Here is a 19262-nt window from a genome sequence, read left to right on the forward strand (position 1 = left end):
AACCCAGCTCCAGGAGACAGGGCTGAAGAGTCTGGAACTGGAGAGAGGGAGCCTACCTGAACCATATCCGAACCCCAGCAGGGCGTGGACCTGAGGGGCTAAAGATGAGGGTTTATTACTTTGTAGTTGAGTTAATAAATCAGAGCCCACACAAAGGGGGTGTCTGTTTGTAGTACTGGTGGCTGAGTAAATGACTGAAGGAAGGAAGAGGGAGTTGAAGGCAGTGTTCCTGTGGGCTACAAGGGGCTGCACTTGAGGGTTGTGCTCTGACCCCCAAGGAGCAGGAGACCCCCAAGGAGCAGGAGGTAAGATCAATCTCCACAGTTCCTTGAGCTCTTGAAACTGCAGGCAAAGGCTTCTGGCACTGAACAGGGAACAGAGGTGGGCCATAGCTCATTCTCAATGCATTGAGCCACTTGTTCCCCTGCCCCTCTTGCCTGGTGTGGGACATGCCATTCTGCTGAGCCCTTAGGTGATTCGCTGGTCGATACGTGTACATGGAATAAGGCAAATGAAGTGTGAGGATTTGTTCTGCTCTCTTTTACAGAGCCTGCCCCTGTAGTGACCGAAGCCACGGACAGGAAAGAGAAGACAGTGTTGAGGCCGACGCTGCTACTTCTAACTGTGAAAGGAGCATTTTTTTCATCAGTGTTCTGTATGAAAGGCAGCTGATACCGGTTTTAAAATCCTCCTTCTGAGAACAATAAAAAGTTCCAAGCAGCAGCTGGTGACGAGACTCATTTGGAAACTGCTCCCCTGTCCTTGCTTACTGGGCATTGGGCTGAGCTATGAAATCAGGTGCCACTGAGGGGACTGGTCCCTGGGTAAGGCCCTGATCCAGCCAAGCACTTAAACACACATGTTGCTTTAAGCACATGAGTTGACCTATTGACGGAGCTCATGCTTTGTTGGACTGGGGGGGCTGCCCAGTGCATCTGCTCCTGAACCATTCAGTCAGGGAGAGACTTTCCACTCACCTGAATGGCAGCAGGATTAAGCATTATGTGCACAGGTCAGGGCGAAAGGTGCACGTAGCATTCATCTGTGTCTGGGCCAGGCACAGCTGTGGTACTTTGCTCAATTAGGCATTTCAACCCCTAGGATGCTAGCTGTGTCCCAGTCCCCCATCCTGCAATGGGCATGCTTCCTCTGCATGTCAGGAAGCACTGGGGGTACCCAGATTTTTACAGTATGGGTTAATAATTGAAGCTATCTGGTAGCAAAGCTGAGATGCGCTTCCTCTATTCCTTCTCCTATGTCCTAATCACTTTCCTCTGCAGCATGCGGCGTGGGGCACTTGCAGCTTTAAACCAGTGTATATGGTGAATTCTCCGTTACTTCAAGGCTTTAAACCATGGTGTGAGAACTTCAGTAACTCAGCCAGAGGTTAGGGTTCTATCACAGGAGGAGTGGGTGGGTGAGGTTCTGTGGCCTGCGATGTGCAGGAAGTCAGACTAGAGGATCACGATGGTCCCTTCTGGCCTTAAAGTCCATGAGGCAGTAAAGGTGACCTGGGACTCACACTCTGTGTGTGTGTGTCTGTGTGTCTGTGTGTTTGAACCCATTGTTATAGGTCTATGACATGAGGGCCATTTATATGGCAGTTATTAGGCCATCGTAAGCACAGGATGATGACCTCACTTTACAGGGTCAAGCAGAAGAACAGGCTGAGCACGGATGGGAAAAATCCCTTTTTTAAATACTCAGATCTTCAATAGCAGCAAAGGGCATTCAGGAAACTGCTTGCCAGCAACGATTGTTCATATGTGAATGGTTTATTTCTTCAGAGTCACTCTAGGGTGAGAGGCTCCCCAATAACATTGTAAAGCTGCCTTATTAAGGGGAATAGGCAGGATTCACCCCCAGCTTGCTCGTGGGGATGTAAATTACGTCTCCCATCACCCACCTGGGCCCTGTGCAGAAGAAGCATTGACCCAGGAATGAACCTGGGCCTATATACATATAAAAAACAGACTCCTTCCCCATGTTACTGATGATGCCTGAAGAGCGACTTCCACTTACAAACTAGTTTCCTTCTCTCCATTTAAAATATTTAATTCCTTTTTGCATTTTTCTCTACGTGGGCAGTGGAAAATAGGTTGGTCAGTTTCACTTTTTTTAGACAGTTTTGTTTTCCGGCTCCCATGTGCTAGCAGGAGGCTGTAATGTTTGGCTTGAAGGAGCATATTTTATCTTAAGTTGAGCAAATAATTAATTTTTTTCAGTTCAGTGGCTGAACTGAAATTTTTTGAAAATGTCAAAATGAATTATTTTCATTTTCCAAAAAAAATTTCCATTTTTTATTCAGCCAAAACCATTTGCCAGTTTAACCCAAATATTTGACTAGTTTTCTTTGCCTGAAAAAATGCACAAATAAATAAATAAAATTGCCCAGATCTAGTTTTAAGACGGCTAAAAAGCGTTTTTAATAATGAAACCATTTCTCTGGTGGGGTTATTGTAACAAACTCCGCCAGTATCCATTTAAGCACTGACAGCATAAGGGCAGGTTGGAAATATTTTCCAAATTGGTAGTATTGCCTAGCACACAAATGCATGCCTGCACATCTGAATGTAACAAGCCTATGTCCACCGACCCCAACACAACTATACACACACACACCTACGCACTTTCCAGTGACACACCTGCAGGCAGCACATACATACACACCTCCGATAGGTGCGCTGTCATAAATATAAAGAGAAGGGTAACCATCTTTCTGTATATAGTACTATAAAATCCCTCCTGGCCAGAGGCACAAAATCCTCTTACCTATAAAGGGTTAAGAAGCTCAAGTAACCTGGCGGGCACCTGACCAAAAGGACCAATAAGGGCACAAGATACTTTCAGATCCCCAGATTTGAAAGTATCTTGTTCTGTCTGTTCTGTGTGGCTTTTGCCGGAGACAGATCAAGGAAGCAAGCAATCCAACTCCTATAGAGTTAGTAAATATTTAGCAAGGAAATGTGTTAGATTATCTTTTGTTTTGGCCTGTGATTTTTCTCTGTGCTGGGCGGGGAATGTATATTCCTGTTTTTTTCTCATGTCAGGGTTCCCTCCCCACTCTGAACTTTGGGGTACAGATGAGGGGACCCGCATGAAAGACCCCCTAAGCTTATTTCTACCAGCTTAGGTTAAAACTTCCCCAAGGCACAAATTCTCCCTTGTACCTTGGATTAAGTAAACGCTGCCACCACCAAGTGATTCAAACAAAGAATCAGGGAAAGGACCACTTGGAGTCCTATTTCACCAAAATATCCCCCCAAACCCCAACACCCCCTTTCCTGGGGAGGCTTGAGAATAAACAAGATGAGCACAGACCAGCCTTGGTTGTTTGACTTTTTTTAGGATACTAAAAACACCTCAATCAGATTCTTAAAAAAAACAGAACTTTGTTAGAAAGAAAAAGGGTAAAAGGAGTACCTCTGTAAGATCAGAATGGGCGATAATCTCACAGGCAATCAGATTCAAAACAAAGGAGATTTTCCTCTAGGCAAAACCTGAAAGTTACAAAAAGAAAAAAACAGGAATACACATTCCCTCACCCAGCACAGAGAAATTCACAAGCCAGAACAAAAGGTAATCTAACGTATTTCCTTGCTAAATACTTACCAACACTATAGAAGTTGGATTGCTTGCTTCCTTGATCTGTCTCTGGCAAAAGCCACACGGAACAGACAGAACAAAGCCTTTCCCCCACTCCCCTCCAGATTTGAAAGTATCTTGTGCCCTTATTGGTCCTTTTGGTCAGGTGCCCGCCAGGTTAGTTGAGCTTCTTAACCCTTTACAGGTATGAGGATTTTGTGCCTCTGGCCAGGAGGGATTTTATAGTACTGTATATAGAAAGGTAGGTACCCTTCCCTTTATATTTATGACATGCGCGCACACGTATAGCCACCAGACACAGGTTAGAGCACACATATCTGCATATGTGTGCAAACACACCCGCCCATTGACGGACCCCTGTATCACACACAAGAATGCACACGCACATGCCTGCACCCCCCTACACTCCCACAGGCTGCCCAGGGTTAGAAATGAGGCCACTTGGTTGCCGTCAGCAGGCAGCTCGGAAGTGCCAATTGTTCTTTTTCCCCTTTGGTTTTGAATATGCCAATTGCAGCTGAAAAGTTAATTTTCAAATCTGCCTCCAGCTTCCAGAACAGCAGAAGTGCTTAGTACCACGTGGGCTTCCCCATTGCTCTGCTGAGCAGAATAGGCACAAGCTATTGTGAAGTCACAGCAATCTCATTGCTTTGATTGGTGCTGTTCCAATTTGGGTATTTTTATAATCCATTTCCCTGGATTCGGAGGGGGTGAGGGTGTTGATTTCTTCCGCTGGGCCTGGCAGAGGTTTTCCCTTGTGTTTGCACTCGGGAATGTTCCTGGAGCTCTCAAATCCAGGCCAAATCCAGAAGACTCCACTCAGGTTTTCCCCAACCCCAGCTCAGACACAGTCACGTTGGTTTCAGCAGGAGTCTGCCTGCGTCTGGAGGGAATGCAAGCTGAGTAAAGAGCTCAGGATTTGGCTCCAGGATCCCAGCATTATGGAGACAGCAAATCCCTTCTCTCTAATGGGGCAGTAAGGAGCTTGGCTGTGTACTGTGAGGCCTGGTCTACACCAGGGGGCAGAGTCGATATAAGATATGCAACTTCAGCTACGGGAATAGCGTAGCTGAAGTTGAAGTATCTTATTTCGACTTACCTCCCGTCCTCACTGCGCGGGATCGACGTCTGCAGCTCCCCCTGTTGACTCCACTATCGCCGCTCGCCCTGGTGGAGTTCCGGAGTCGACGAGAGCGCGTTCGGGGATCAATATATCGCGTCTAGATGAGACGCTATATATCGATCCCTGATAAACCAATCGCTACCCGCCAATCCGGCGGGTATGATAGACATACCCTGATTTCATCACAATCAAAAAGATGATTGAAGGAGGAAGAAATCCCTCGCCAATGCCCTCTTCACAGGGAGGTTTATTCCAGCTCCTGGATGCTGGTGATGCTGATAACCACAAAGAACTGGACTGCAGCGGCCCAAGCAATCCCATCATACCCCCACTCCGTGCAAGGGCTGGGCACAATGACACTCCCTTCACTTCCAAGGCAATGGGAGCCACTCCCTTCTCATACCCATGGGGCACACTGAGCATCCTAAGAGATGCACCTCATCCCTCTGTTCAACAAGGAACTTTGGCAGGCACCATACCTCCTCGAGCTCCCCATGAGGCCAGGCAGATCTGGGCACCACCTCCCAGCGTGGAGCTGTTGGCAAACTCAGCCTGGCCTTAAGAGTCAATTCGTAAAGCTGGACATGATGGGTGAATATACAAGGGACGTTCCCTGTTTGGGCCACAAAACTCAGGGTTTGTTCAGGCAGATGGAGGAAGTGGTGGCCAAAGAAGCCAGAGAAAGCGGGGCTAAAGAAGAAATTCTGCCTCCCTTGCATGGGCCATGACTCCACCTCCTCTCCACACCTTTATGGCACATGAGGAGAACTGGCCACATGGTCAGGGATGCTCTTAAACTCTGACGCTGTGTAGTGCACAGTTGGGGGAGTTGCACTGGCCCCTGTGCAGGTGGTACTCTGCCACTTAAATAGCAACAGGTCCCCGGGACCAGATGGTACCAGTCTAGCCATTCAGAAGGCTCTGGAGAAGATGCTGCTGACCGAAGTACACAATCTCATTTGAAGCAGCCTCTCCAAAGGGGGCTGGAGGGACACCACCTATCTGTAAAAAGAATACGCAGGGCCAGCAAGGGAATCCCAGAGCAGGTACAAACAGTAGCAACAGAGTTACAAACACTGAGGGTCATGGTATAATGGGCCAAGCCAGCTTGGCTTCTGCAAAAGAACATTGTAACTGGCTCATACTCTGCTCAAACTCTTTGTTTGTTCTGAGAAAATAAGGAGTAAGGAACAATAGGCGAATATCATAGACTATTAGGGTTGGAAGGGACCTCAGGAGGTCATCTAGTCCAACCCCCTGCTCCAAGCAGGACCAATCCCCAGATTTTTACCCCAGTTCCCTTAATGGCCCCCTCAGGGATTGAACTCACAACCCTGGGTTTAGTAGGCCAATGCTCAAACCCCTGAGCTATCCCTCCCCCCCCCGTGAAAGGTCATTGAGTCCAGCCCCCTGCCTTCACTAGCAGGACCAAGTACTGATTTATGCCCCAGAACCCTAAGTGGCCCTCTCAAGGATTGAACTCACAACCCTAGGTTTAGTAGGCCAGTGCTCAAGCTACTGAGCTATCCCTTCCCCTATGTCCCCCCTGCAGGCCTATAAGACGTGGCCTAGCAGAGGATGGTTTCGATCCATCGACCTCTGGGTTATGGGCCCAGCACGCTTCCGCTGCGCCACTCTGCTGAAATTTATTTCAGCTTTCAAAAAGCCTGTGACAAAGTCCCTCTGAAGAGATCATTAATGAAGGGAAGTCGCGGGGTTAGTGGTGATGTTCGGAAACAGTCCAAGGGACAGAAAACAGAGAGTGGGAATAAATAGTCCATTTTCATACTGGAAGGAGTTAGCACCGGGGTCCCACATGGCTCTATACCACGATTTGTGTCCCATAATATACTTATTAATGATCTGGGAAACGGGGGTGAGCAATGAGGCAGCAAAAATAGCAGCTGGCACCAAATGATTGAGGTTAGTCAAACCTGAAGAGGGACTTCTGAGGACCTACCCTAGCAAGGTGAATGAGCAGCCATGTGGCCATGGAGATTCACAGCTGACAAATGCAGAGTCATCCAGACTGGAAGAAAGATTCTGAATCATTCAGACCCCTATCCGGGTACTAATTTAACACTCAGGAGAAACTCCTGGGCACTGCTGTGACCAGCTTAGCGATGACTTCTGCCCAATATGCAGTGAGGATCCGAAAAGCAATCAAACATTAGGGGGTATAAAAAATGAGAGAGAGACAGTGATCCTGGGGATATTACAATGCTGTTACAGAAGGGTTACCTGACCCTAGAGCCAGATAACATTAGCAAGCTGGACTTTATGCTAAGACCACTGAAATTATTAACATTAGAGGTAAAGTTTCTTGACACCTTAAATGACTGCTGCTTGGGGCAGCTGGTCCTGGAACCTACAAGGGGAGAGGCAATTCTTGATTTAGTCCTAAGTGGAGCACAGGATCTAGTCCAAGAAGTGAATATAGCTGATAATAATAGTGACCATAATATAATTTAATTTAACATCCTTGTGGCAGGGAAAACACCACAGCAGCCCAACACTGTAGCATTTAATTTCAGAAAGGGGAGCCACACAGAAATGAGGAAGTTAGTTAAACAGAAATTAAAAGGTACAGTGCCAAAAGTGAAATCCCTGCAAGATGCGTGGAAACTTTTTAGAGACATCATAATAGAGACTCAACTTAAATGTATAACCTAAATTAGAAAACACTGCAAGAGAACCAAAAAAGAGCCACCGTGGCTATACAACAAAGTAAAAGAAGCAGTGAGAGACAAAAAAGCATCCTTTAAAAAGTGGAAGATAAATCCTAAGGAGGAAAATAGAAACGAGCATAAACTTTGGCAAGTGAAGTATAAAAATATAATTATGAAAGCCCAAAAAGAATTTGAAGAACAGCTAGCCAAGAACTCAAAAAGTAATAGCAAAAAAATGTACATCAGAAGCAAGAAGCCTGCTACATAACCAGTGGGACCACTGGACGATCGAGATGCTAAAGGAGCACTCAAGGACGATAAGGCCATTATGGAGCAACTAAATGAATGCTTTGCCTCAGTCTTCATGGCTGAGGATGTGAGGGAGATTCCAAAGCCTGAGCCATTCTTTTTAGGTGACAAATCTGAGGAACTGTCCAAGATTGAGGTGTCAGTAGAGGAGGTTTTGGAACAAATTGATAAATTAAACAGTAATAAGTCACCAGGACCAGATGGTATTCACCCAAGAATTCTGAAGGAACTCAGATGTGAAATTGCAGAACTAGTAACTGTGGTATGTAACCTATCATTTAAATCATCTTTTGTGCCAAATGACTGGAGGATAGCCAATGTGATGCCAATTCTAAAAAAGGGCTCCAGAGATGATCCTGACAATTACAGGCAAGTAAGCTTGATTTCAGTACCAGGCAAACTGATTGAACAATTGTCAGATATATAGTTGAACATAATTTGTTGGGGAAGAGTCAACATGTTTTTTGTAAAGGGAAATCATGCCTCACCAACCTACTAGAATTCTTTGAGAGGGTCAACAAGCAAGTGGACAAGGTGGATCCAGTGGATATAGTGTACTTTGATTTTTAGAAAGCCTTTGACAAGGTCACTCACCAAAGGCTCTTAAGCAAAGTAAACTGTCATGGTAAGCTGTCAACTCTCATGGATTGGTAACTGGTTAAAAGATAGGAAACAAAGGGTTGGAATAAATGCTCAGTTTTCAGAATGGAGAGAGGTAAATAGTGTCTGTACTAGAACCAGTGCTATTCAACATATTCATAAGTTATCTGAAAAAAGGGATAAATGGTGAGGTGGCAAAATTTGCAGATGATACAAAACTACTCAAGATACTTAAGTCCCAAGCAGACCACAAAGAGCTACAAAAGGATTGCACAAAACTGGGTGACTGGGCAACAAAACAGCAGATGAAATTCAATGTTGATAAATGCAAAGCAATGCACATTGGAAAACATGATCCCAACTATATATATAAAATGATTTGGTCTAAATTAGCTGTTACGGGGTTGGACTAGATGACCTCCTGAGGTCCCTTCCAACCCTGATATTCTATGATTCTAAGAGAGCGATCTTGGAATAATTGTGGATAGTTGTCTGAAAACATCTACTTAATGTTCAGCAGCACTTTAAAAAGCTAACAATCTTTGGAATCATTAAGAAAGGGATAGATAATAAGACAAAAATATTACATTATCACTATATCAATTTATGGTACACCCACATCTTGAATACTGCATGCAGATGTGGTCATGTGGCCATCTCAAAAAAGATATATTGCAATTGGAAAAGGTTCAGAAAATGGCAACAAAAATGATTAGGGGTATGAAACGGCCTCCGTTTGAGGAGAGATTAATGATTGGGACTTCTCAGTTTGGAAAAGGGACAACTAAGGGGGGATATGATACAGGTCTATAAAATCATGACTGATGTGGAGAAAGTAAATAGGAAAGTGTTATTTACTCCTTATCATAACACAAGCACTAGGGGTCACCAAATGAAATTAATAGTCAGTAGTTTTAAAACAAACAAAAGGAAGTATTTCTTCACCTGTGGAGTAAACCTGTGGAACCCCTTGTTAGATGATTTTGTGAAGGCCAAAAGCATAACAGGGTTCAAAAAACAACTACATAAGTTCATGAAGGATAGGTTCATCAATGGCTGTTAGTCAGGATGGGCAGGGATGGTGTCCCTAGCCTCGGGTTTTGTCAAAAGCTGGGAATGGGCGACAGGGGATGGATCGCTGGATGATTACCTGTTCTATTCATTCCCCCTGGGGCATCTGGCATTGGCCACTGTTGCGAGACAGAATACTGGGCTAGATGGACCTTTGGTCTGATCCAGTACGGCCGTTCTTATGTCCTTATGTAACAAACCCACTACATAACCTCTCATTGGACCCAGCAGCACTGCTGCGTGCATTGTTAAATCCAACAGCATGAAAACTTTTACAAAAAGCCACAGTTTGTCTCCCCTTCGCAAAGGGGGAACTGAGATGATAGAGGGGTCAATGTGCTCTGAGGACAACGGTCTGGAGAGCGCTAATTAAGAGCCATTTGCTTTTGTTGTGTGTTTCAGATGGGATTCATACACTGACCTGTGCCCTGATGTTGCTAAACACAGATCTTCATGGCCATGTAAGTAGAGCTTATCAAGGTCTCCTTCCTTTTTTCCTTCCTTCCCAAGTTTCTACTGTTCATTGGGCCATGCTGCCGGAGTACCTGAGAAGCAGGGTGGGTCAGAAGAGAGCACTCTGGCATTTCCAAGGTGAGACTCTAGAGACCAGGCCAAGTGAATGCCCAGCAGTGCCTGAAAGACAGCCCTGGAGACAGAGCCTCTGTTTGTGTCAAGCCCCACTTAAGCCAATGGCAAACCTCCCATTGGCTTCACTGGGGCCCTTTTGGAATAGTACAGGTCCAGCCCAGACAGTGTCAGTGCACCTTTGTTCCCAGTCTTCCCTGCTGGGGAAGGACCTTCTGGAGCCGGGGGCAGTGGGACATTGGTTCCCCTTGACCATTCACTCCTGGGGTTGAGCTGAGATTGCCATCGATTGGGGGATGGTTGTTACGATGGAGGCACCTGAGGCTAAATTCACCCCAGCTGGTTCTCTATTGACCTCAGTAGAGTTCCCTCCATGCACGAGTCTGATCCCTGCTCGCCAGGACCTGGACTGAGACCCTTCCCCCAGCTCATGTCACACAGCACCATGCACTGAGCACTGTGAGATGCACTGGGTCACCTCCCACAGCAAAGCATGCTGCAGCAGGACAGCGGGGTATAGGGGACCCAGGCTGTTGATTGGAGGCAAGGCTGGTCTGACAACGGCAAGATGGTATTTAGTGTGATTTCACCCGGTGCCAAAGGATTCCCAGTGCTGCACAAGGTCAGAAATGAGCATCTTCACAGCCAGGCCATGTATGAGAGGGGAAACCTCACTGACTGTAGGGGAGTAGCATTTAAAAACAGGGAGCCCAGGAAATGCACAGAAAAATGACTGGCATCCCAATCCTACCCCATTAAGGGAACGGTCCTGTTACCTTTGACTCCAGCAGGAGCACAGTCCTGGGACATAGGGTGTTGTCAGCATTGTTAGTCTACCCCTTAGCTGCTCTCCTCATGGCATTGCTGATCTGACCCCAAGCCTGTACGTCGCATAGGGGCACAGCGTGAGGAAATGCCTGTGGGCAGTGAGTCTCAAATCAGGCCTCATTCAGCTCTCCTAGGAGGAGAGAGCCATAGGCTCTGGATTCCCTTTGACACGCATGGCTCTCCGGGCATCCTGTAGGGGCTGTTCACATGCAGGTCTGTTACAGTTGGAACCACATTGCCAATTGCTTGCCTGGCTGCCACTGGCCCTGGCCCCTCCCACCATGGGTCAGGATTCCCCACCTTCCTCCATCCATAGGTAGGGGGACGGATAGCAAGTCTGAGAAATCGGCACACAGGCAATAGGCGCCGATATAAGACAAAGCCCTGAATATCGGGACTATCCCTATAAAATCAGGATGTTTGGTCACCCTACCCATGTGTTTTAATCCCGGGGGGCGGGGGAGGGCGGGCTGATTGCCCTAGTCCCTAGAGTGAGCCCAGAGAGCCTGCACACCCCACATGCATAGACTGGCAGAGGCCAAGCACAGCTTCACCCCTGTGCAGCCCCATGGATGGTAGTCATGCCAAGGGGCCAGGCAGGGGGCTGGAGAGGTGTGGCCATGAGCCAGGTCCTCCCACACACTAGCTCACAGCAATAGCAAGGCTTGCCAGGAAAGGGATGGTGCCTCTGAAGGCACCCCAGAAGGGAGGCATCTCCTTAGTACCCAAAGTGCACAGTCTGGCCCTTAGATCTTTAATTAGCTTTCTGCATGCAAATCCTCATGTCCTGCTCCTGTGTGAACCCCTCCTCAGTACGGCGAATCCAGCTGGGAGCCAAGCTGCCCCCTCTTGCAGAGCTTGTGGGTGCAGTGCCGTATGTCTCAGCGGACCATGCGGGTGCTGGGGGTGAGGGGTGTGACCAAGGCATTACCAGGAGCGGGCCAGGCTCTCCTGGAGTACAGTCACCAGCCTGGTGCTCTGGCCTTCCAGCTGGGTGGTGAGTTCTTGCATCCATGTTCTCAGCATGCAGTGGTGGGGACCAGGCGTTTGCACCAGCACTGCTCCTAGAATGAGCCATCTGGCTGCAAACGCTCATTGATGGCAGGATCACAGCCGCCCTCTGCCGCTGAGCCTGTGGGGAGAGGAGTGAGCGCTACCCCCAATGGCATCCATAGGGCCTCACAGGCCACAGCCCGAGCAGCTCATTCCGATGGATGCTGTTCTGCTGCACCCACCGCTCCCTCCTTCACACACACGCTGCTCGCGGGATGATTATTAGTTTGAATTTGTGCGTTTTTAGGGCCAGATCAGATCTGGCTGCAATTCTGACAGAGACACCCCTGTGGCCAGCCCCACCCATGTGCTGAAAGGAGGTTTCTTCCTGCCCCTCAAGCTTGGAGGACAAGGAAATAATGTCCTTCAGATGGAGTGAGGCTGGAGAAGTCTAGACTGAGCTAGCAGCCCAATGGATTTTCAGCTTCAATCACAGACCATAAGGTTGAGAGAGAGGTTTAAGGCTGTCGGGTTCCTGGGTGCCATGGGGGGTCATGGATTAAATTTGAGTGGCGCTATGACCCCATTTGCCAGGGTAGGACACCCCACCTTTGCATCCCTTCTGGCACCCAGGGGCCTCAGGCATCCCCAGCCCCCGGGGAGAAGTGGAGACAGGGGCTCCAGACACTCCAAGTCTGCAGGAGGATGGGAGGACTGGATCATTTTGGTGCTTCCTGGAGAAGCGGAGATGCAGAAGAAGGATGGAGGCTGGGGCTCCCAGAACTGCCTGGCCCCTGGTGGGGATGGTGCTCTTCAGCATGACCACCAGGGGCGGCTCCAGGCCCCAGCATGCCAAGCTCGTGCTTGGGAGCGGCAAGCCACAGGGGGCACTCTGCTGGTGCCGCGAGGGCGGCAGGCAGGCTGCTTCCTGCAGCTTGCTGCGGATGGTCCGCTGGTCCCGTGGCTTCAGTGGACCTCCCGCAGGCATGCCTATGGAGGGTCTGCTTGTCTCGTGGCTTACGCCTGCAGGAGGTCCACTGAAGCCGCAGGAACAGCGGACCATCTGCAGGCAAATCACCAGAGGCAGCCTGCCTGCCATGCTTGGGGTGGCAAAATCCCTAGAGCAGCTCCTGATGACCACATCGCTGTGGAGGATCTTGTGGCTGGGTGTGCGGCAGAGAGAGCTCAGAGCTGGATGCAGGATAACATAAGGGGAAGAGCGCAGGGCTGGGTGTTGAGCAGCTGGAGTGAGGGGTGTGCGGAGCTGGAGGGAGGGGGAGTGGATGTGGCTGAGGGCAGTGGGGAGTGTGAGGGAGAGAGCATGGGGCAGGGCGCAGGGCAGGGAAGGAAGAGCTCTGGGCTCCCACCTTAGGAAAATTCTGGTTGCAGCCCTTTCTGAGATGGAGGTGCATCCAGCAGCATTGGGCAGGTGAAAGACCTGAGAAGCAATTGAGATACCACAGGGCTTCAGCCTGCCATGAAACAGATAAACCAGGCAGGAGGGTCACAGGACACAGGTAAAAAATTATGGGCAAGATCCTGCTTAGCCCTGGGCCCCCAGCAGCACAAGGGCAGTTGACATGTTGCATGGCCGCCCTCAACCTCCCATCCACCAGGGCAATTGCAGGTGCCATTTTCTCTGCTCCACGCTCAGCTGTATTCCATGGGGGGCTGCTGTGCCCAACTTTATGGTACCCCACTGTCATGAGGACATTGAAATGTGTGAGCAACCTGAACAATTTTCTTGGAATCCAATCCAAGCCATCAGCTAGTGCCCCACTTGGCTTAGCAATGACACAGCCAAGCTTCTGGCAGCACAATGACTGGATGCTAGAGAAAGAGAGAGGCTTTGAAGCCCTGTTGTCAAAGCTACGTCTAAAATAAGCTACAGAGAAAAATGAAATTGCAGTACAACAGAGACACAAGAAGCACAAACAGCAAACGTCTCATTGCCCTCCTTTAGCAAGAGTCCCTAATAGAATGTGTGTAGCGCCCTGCATTACAAGGCTACCATAAATAACATTCTGGGATCTCCCAAGGCTGGCAGGACTGACCTACTGGTCTCCAAGAGTAGAGTATGTATTGTACAGCATGGATACCATTACATTAGTCACCAGCTAGATTTCCAGATGCCCATCAGGAAAATAAATATGCACTGAGCATGGTGTTTCATGCTCTTTAATCTGGGTTTGGAACAGGATTGTGCAAGAACAGCACATCTCACAAATCCTTTGTCTGAACTGAGTACAACTGGTCAACTTTCTTTTTCATCAAAGCATTCTTTCCCCCCAACCAAAACTGGCTTTCCAGCCAAAACATAAAATTTCCTTTCAGTCAAAATATTTCTGTTTTTTGATGAAAAACCAATCCCTCTAAAATTTTACAGAAAATGGGAAGTTTTTCAAAGAGCCAAAACACTTGCATTTGTGGCTTTTCACAGGGAAAATGTTCATCATAAATTTCAAAAGCAACATTTTTTTCTAACTGTCCAGGGACAACAACTGATATTTTGTGATCGGCTGTAGAAATGAGGATCAATGTGAGTTTCCTGGGCTAAGGAGGTTTCCCTTCACTGTGGAAGTTCTTTTCTATATTTTTTTGCATGTGTAACATTAATTTCTTCTTCTCCTTCTTCTCCTCCTTTTTTCCTCCTTCTGCTCCTGGATCCTCTCTTTCTGCTCTTTAACCCTTTGCCAGGTGGTAAGTGCAGTGATTGTAGTGCTTTGCTTAAAGTAATGGCATTTGATTTGGTTTTTTCCTGTGTAAGAAGTCCTTTTGTGTGTGTGGATACGTACGTGATTGTGCATTACAACAATGTAGTTTAAAAAGTATCTGAATTACATGTATTTCTGGAGGGGGTGTGTGATTCCCTGCTACATTCCAGAGGCCCAGTCCTGCTTCTATTGAATGAAATCAGTGGCAGAACTCCCATAGACTTCAACAGCAACAAGATTCCTCAAACTAAAATGCTATTGATCACGCATCAGCATCTGGGTTCCTCTCACTGATATTCACAGCAGCCATTCTGACACCTCATCACAGCAGACCCTAAAAACATGTTGAATGTTTCCCACAGTCTACATTCCTTCCAGTGGGTTTCAGTGAGTCAAAAATCTTCTTTTGACCAAGAATCACTCAGTACAACAGTCTTCTAGGGGCAGGGACCTTTCTAAATACATCATTAATAACAAACCAAAGATTCATAGACATTTCTCATTTTAAAATAAATGCTAAGGGAGGCAGAATATGTGATCTGATCTGCCTCCTTCTTTCTAACTGTTTGGTTACAGGTGCTGTAACACCACCACCTATTACGTTATTTATTGACATCATGGAAGACATGTTGCAACATATTACTGCACATTGCTGAGAGGTGGGAGAGATTGTGAAATCCCACTTGCTTGAAAAGGGTTAACCCCAGCTGGTTGCTGGAGCAGGTGCAGTGCAGTGAGCCTGAATTGATAAATGCTGGGCACACTTGGGTCATGTTTTCAAGCTTTTCTCTGTAACCGAAACATATTTTTGTAGTAACACCTGAGTTTTTCAGATAATCACATGACTTTTGTAGCTGGGGCTTTAAAAGAAACACCAAATAATGGGAGCCTTATGATAAAATGAGAGTTGGCAACACCGCAATGTGACTTTGCTGTTGGCTACTTCAGTTCCTGAGATCTCCTTGAAAGGAGCTAGCTACAGGATGCAGGAGACCTCTTGGGTTCTGTCTGCAATGGCCTCACAATCTTCTCATGCATGACTGCTGGTTATTATTACACCTGGGTCAAGGCTTTTAGCCAAAACATAACAATGATGAATAAGTATCACAGTGTTGCCGCATCTTGCAGTTTTATTAAAATCCTCGTAATATTTCATGTGGTTTTTTTCTTAAAGCCCCAGCTCCTGGAGTCAAAAAATGACAGGATAATCTCAGCTTTCATGGAAAAAAGTGGTTGCAGAGCAAAGCTTGAAAACATGACCCCTAAAAGCTCAAAAATTATCTCCTCCCCCACGTTAGTGTTCTTTTAAAATCTCTTGATTGTTAAACCAATCTCATGATTTGGGGTGCCTGATTCATGACTTTTGAATGTCTGGGGTTGGCAGTTCTGCAGTGTTAAAACAATAGGAAATCTGCACCCCTTTGAAATTGGACCTTGCGCCCCTGCATTATCCAGGGTCTGAGCTTAGGCTTGATGAAGCCAGAGCCTGATCTTGCAAGCTTTATGCAGGCCAATCCCCTAATGAAAGCAACGAAAGTTTTGCCTGCATGAAGCCTGCAGGATTGGACCCTCTGTCCAAATGGTTTGGTTTCTCCAGTCTAGCTTGTGAGCAGTTTGGGGCAGGAACTTTAGCTTCTTCAGGTTGGTTTTGTGTGGCATTGTGGCACACCAATGGCATTCAGCAACTAATGAATCATAAAATAATGGAGCTGTTTTTTTCAAAATGTTAGGCATGCAAATGCATGTGCAAAATACACAGCTATTTTGCACCGGCAGCCACCACTGTTGTGCATGCAAACTGGGTGATTGAATGTGCCTAATTCACCTAATCAGTTATTTGCATGCAAAATGATGTGATTTGGAGAGGAGTCATCATTCAGTATCTGCGTGTCATTTAGTTTTTCCATAGATGGATGTAAATCTAAAGTAACTCCATCACCTCAGTGGAGTCACACTGATGTCATACTGGTGTAAACAAAGTAGGAGGCGATTCAGGCACTTTGTTTATTGCAGTCCTTGTGAGTGAACGCTGACTAGTCCTTCGGTCAAATCCTGACTCCTGCACAAAGCCCATGTAAATGGACCATGCACAGAAGTTCTCCAAGGAGTGGAATCCCTATGCACCCAGGCCACACAACAGCAGAGCCACATTGTCAGGACTACTACAGCCTTCGGGCTGAAATAACATCCATGGTCCCCGCATTCCCCATTAGCAAGGGGGTTTGGACAGTGGATCCATATAGCTCCATCCCCATCCATCCTTGCCTCCCAACCTTTCAGCCTTTCATGAGGTGGCACAGGGAGTGCTGCTGCCAAGAACCCCTCTGTGGCTGGAGCCTCAGTCTCATGGCCTTTGAGGCCATCTGTGGGTCTGTATTTCACAGGCTGCTCCTGAACTCTTTCTTAGAGATACTAATCTTGGTGAAGACCTCACTAATTTCCCCATCATCCCTTACAATACAGGCAGAAGCAGTTACCGTAATTACACATCCGAGCCTCACTGCCCTCTTCCATCTTTCTCTCCTTCCCCGTGTGCAGTAGAACACTGCACACAACACCGGCTTTTTGCTGCTAGTGCTTTTGCTGAGGAGGCAGCAGGGTCCAGTGCAGAGATCTGAGTCCTAGTCCCAACTTGCCCATCACCTTTTCATGGGACCTCCAGCAAGTCATTTCCCAGTTCTATGCCTCTGTTTCCTCACCTATAAAATGGAGATGAAGACCCTGACCTGCTGTAGTGTCATGCTTTCAGAGCTCCTGCTGAAAAGAGCTATAGAAGCCAGATCCTCTGCTGGAGTAAATAAGCATAACTCCGCTGCTTTCCATGAGCATTTTGGGAAAAGCCAAAACAGCCATTTAAACCCATCCCTTCTAACTCAACATCAGCATTGAACCCAATCTGCCATGTGCAGCTGCTCTAAGAGAGTTGCTGTGAAGAAATGGCACGTTACAGATGGTGCAATGCCAGCTAGAACAGAGGGCCACTGGGTACCATCCACAGGGCAGACTCTTCAAACCCAGGGCACAAACCCTAAGTTGGCTGTGAGTTCTAAACTTAGATTTCTCCAAGCAGCACTTTAAAAGCCTTACCATGGAGTCACAGACAGCCATCCCCTTGGGTTCACCACTCTGGTGAGCTTATCTCTGTGATCAATGGCCACTTACACCAAGAATCACAGCAATATTCAAGTTATTCCTGATCCCAAAGGACCAGTCACTTACCCCAGGTCAATTGTGCTTTAGGTCTCATACCAAAGACAAAGCATGTAGACAATCTTATAGTAAACTAAATGAAGATTTATTAACTAGGAAAGGGAGATAAGTTATTTACAAGGTTAAAGCCAGCAAACAGACACACAAATGAGTTACAGTCTAAAGTTTCAAAAGGTAATAGTGGCTTCTATCATCAGCAAGCTCCACTTAACCTAGGCTAGGCAGCTGGGGATCTCTTGCTCATGGCTAGAAACACTTTGTCCCTCCCCCACCCCTACCCCCACCCCCACACACCCTGAGTCCAAGCAGCAGAGAGATCCTTAGTTCCTTTGGTTTGGGGTTTTTTATCCCCCTCCTGCCATGGACTCTGAGCTGCAATCTCATCTGATTGGAGAAATCCACTTGCAGGACTCATCTTCATGGGAAGGAGAGCAGAAAACAATCAGATTCTCTAGTCCTTTTGTTGATGGTTTCTCAGTCCAGATGTGGGGATTTTCCAGTTGTAAGATCCAACCCGAGCCCATCTGGTATTGAGGGGTCTCCTCTTTCATGGAGAGGGAGCTAATAATTTCTGTAGAAGGGCAACTCTTCACACTAATTAAATTCCCTCTCCTGTCTGGCGATTCAGACAGTCAGAGAGGCTCACAATACAGCCACTCAAACATTAGATTACCCTATGGAACGCAGAAATTACAAGTAAAATGAATGCAGGCAACAGCTCACGAGCATTGAATAGAGTTCAAACACTTGCTTATGATTCTGATACCTATTCTACCCACGGGTGAGCCAGACAGATTCCAGCTGTGCATCTCTTAGTGTCCAGTGGAGACATGGGTACCTTGGTATGAGCTGGCAACTGGTCTGCCAGCATCACAACCACATAGTGCCACTTGGTGACTATGATTGATCTGCAAGGGGTTGTGGTGTCACTTCCATAGTGACATCCTACTTTACAAACTTTCCTGACAGCCATCTCATGCTAGGTTTCATGAGCATACCACTCTCATCCAATAGTTACTGCCCCAGAGCTCCCTGGCCCCAGGCAGCATGTGTGAGCACTGAGAAATCAACCTGTGTAAGCTAAACCACATCCCACTGTGAAGCCACAGAGAGAAGAGTTTTCAGAGGCCAGGAATGTTATAGGATGCTGCGCTTTCTGGATTATGTGTTCACCAGTGCCAGGCATCACTTTAAAGCTATCAAATGCGCTCAGACTTCCCAGAGACGAGCGAGGAGGGCAGTGCTCTTAGACAGCTGCAGTGTCTTCAGCTCCCTGCTGTGTCACAGTGCCTCATTTTCCTTCTGAGTCAGGAGCCTTTCGAATCTGGAGGCTGCACTGCACCTTTGCTTTCCCCGCCTCACCTAAACCTCTGGGCTAACCCTCCTGCTCAGAGCTCTGTCACCTGCTGAGCCACCTAATGAGGACACCTAGCCAGCCTTTCAACAAGGGATATTACCAGGTCTGCGGGAGAAGCAGGGAGGAGGCACTGATGCTTGACTGCATCAGATGCTGGAGACACGCATCTTGGATGGATTGGCATTTAATTACCCAAG

General features: G+C 47.4%; 1 protein-coding gene and 1 non-coding gene across 5 annotated transcripts in view; one reads left to right on the forward strand and one right to left on the reverse strand.

Moving 5' to 3' along the window:
• The window catches only part of PSD2 (pleckstrin and Sec7 domain containing 2), a 153289-nt gene that overhangs the window by 102911 nt on the left and 31116 nt on the right, over positions 1–19262 (forward strand). For 3 of the 4 annotated variants that reach the window (XM_050962601.1, XM_050962602.1, XM_050962604.1), the window contains one exon: positions 9781–9841. In XM_050962601.1, the coding sequence (XP_050818558.1) occupies positions 9781–9841 (61 nt within the window). The remainder of the gene's footprint in view (positions 1–9780; positions 9842–19262) is intronic. The other variant, XM_050962603.1, reaches the window with a different exon arrangement.
• On the reverse strand, positions 6299–6370 carry TRNAM-CAU (transfer RNA methionine (anticodon CAU)). The gene has a single exon. It is a non-coding gene; the product is annotated as a tRNA-Met (tRNA).

The sequence above is a fragment of the Gopherus flavomarginatus genome, chromosome 7 (assembly GCF_025201925.1).
Source record: "Gopherus flavomarginatus isolate rGopFla2 chromosome 7, rGopFla2.mat.asm, whole genome shotgun sequence".
Lineage (NCBI taxonomy): Eukaryota > Metazoa > Chordata > Testudines > Testudinidae > Gopherus > Gopherus flavomarginatus.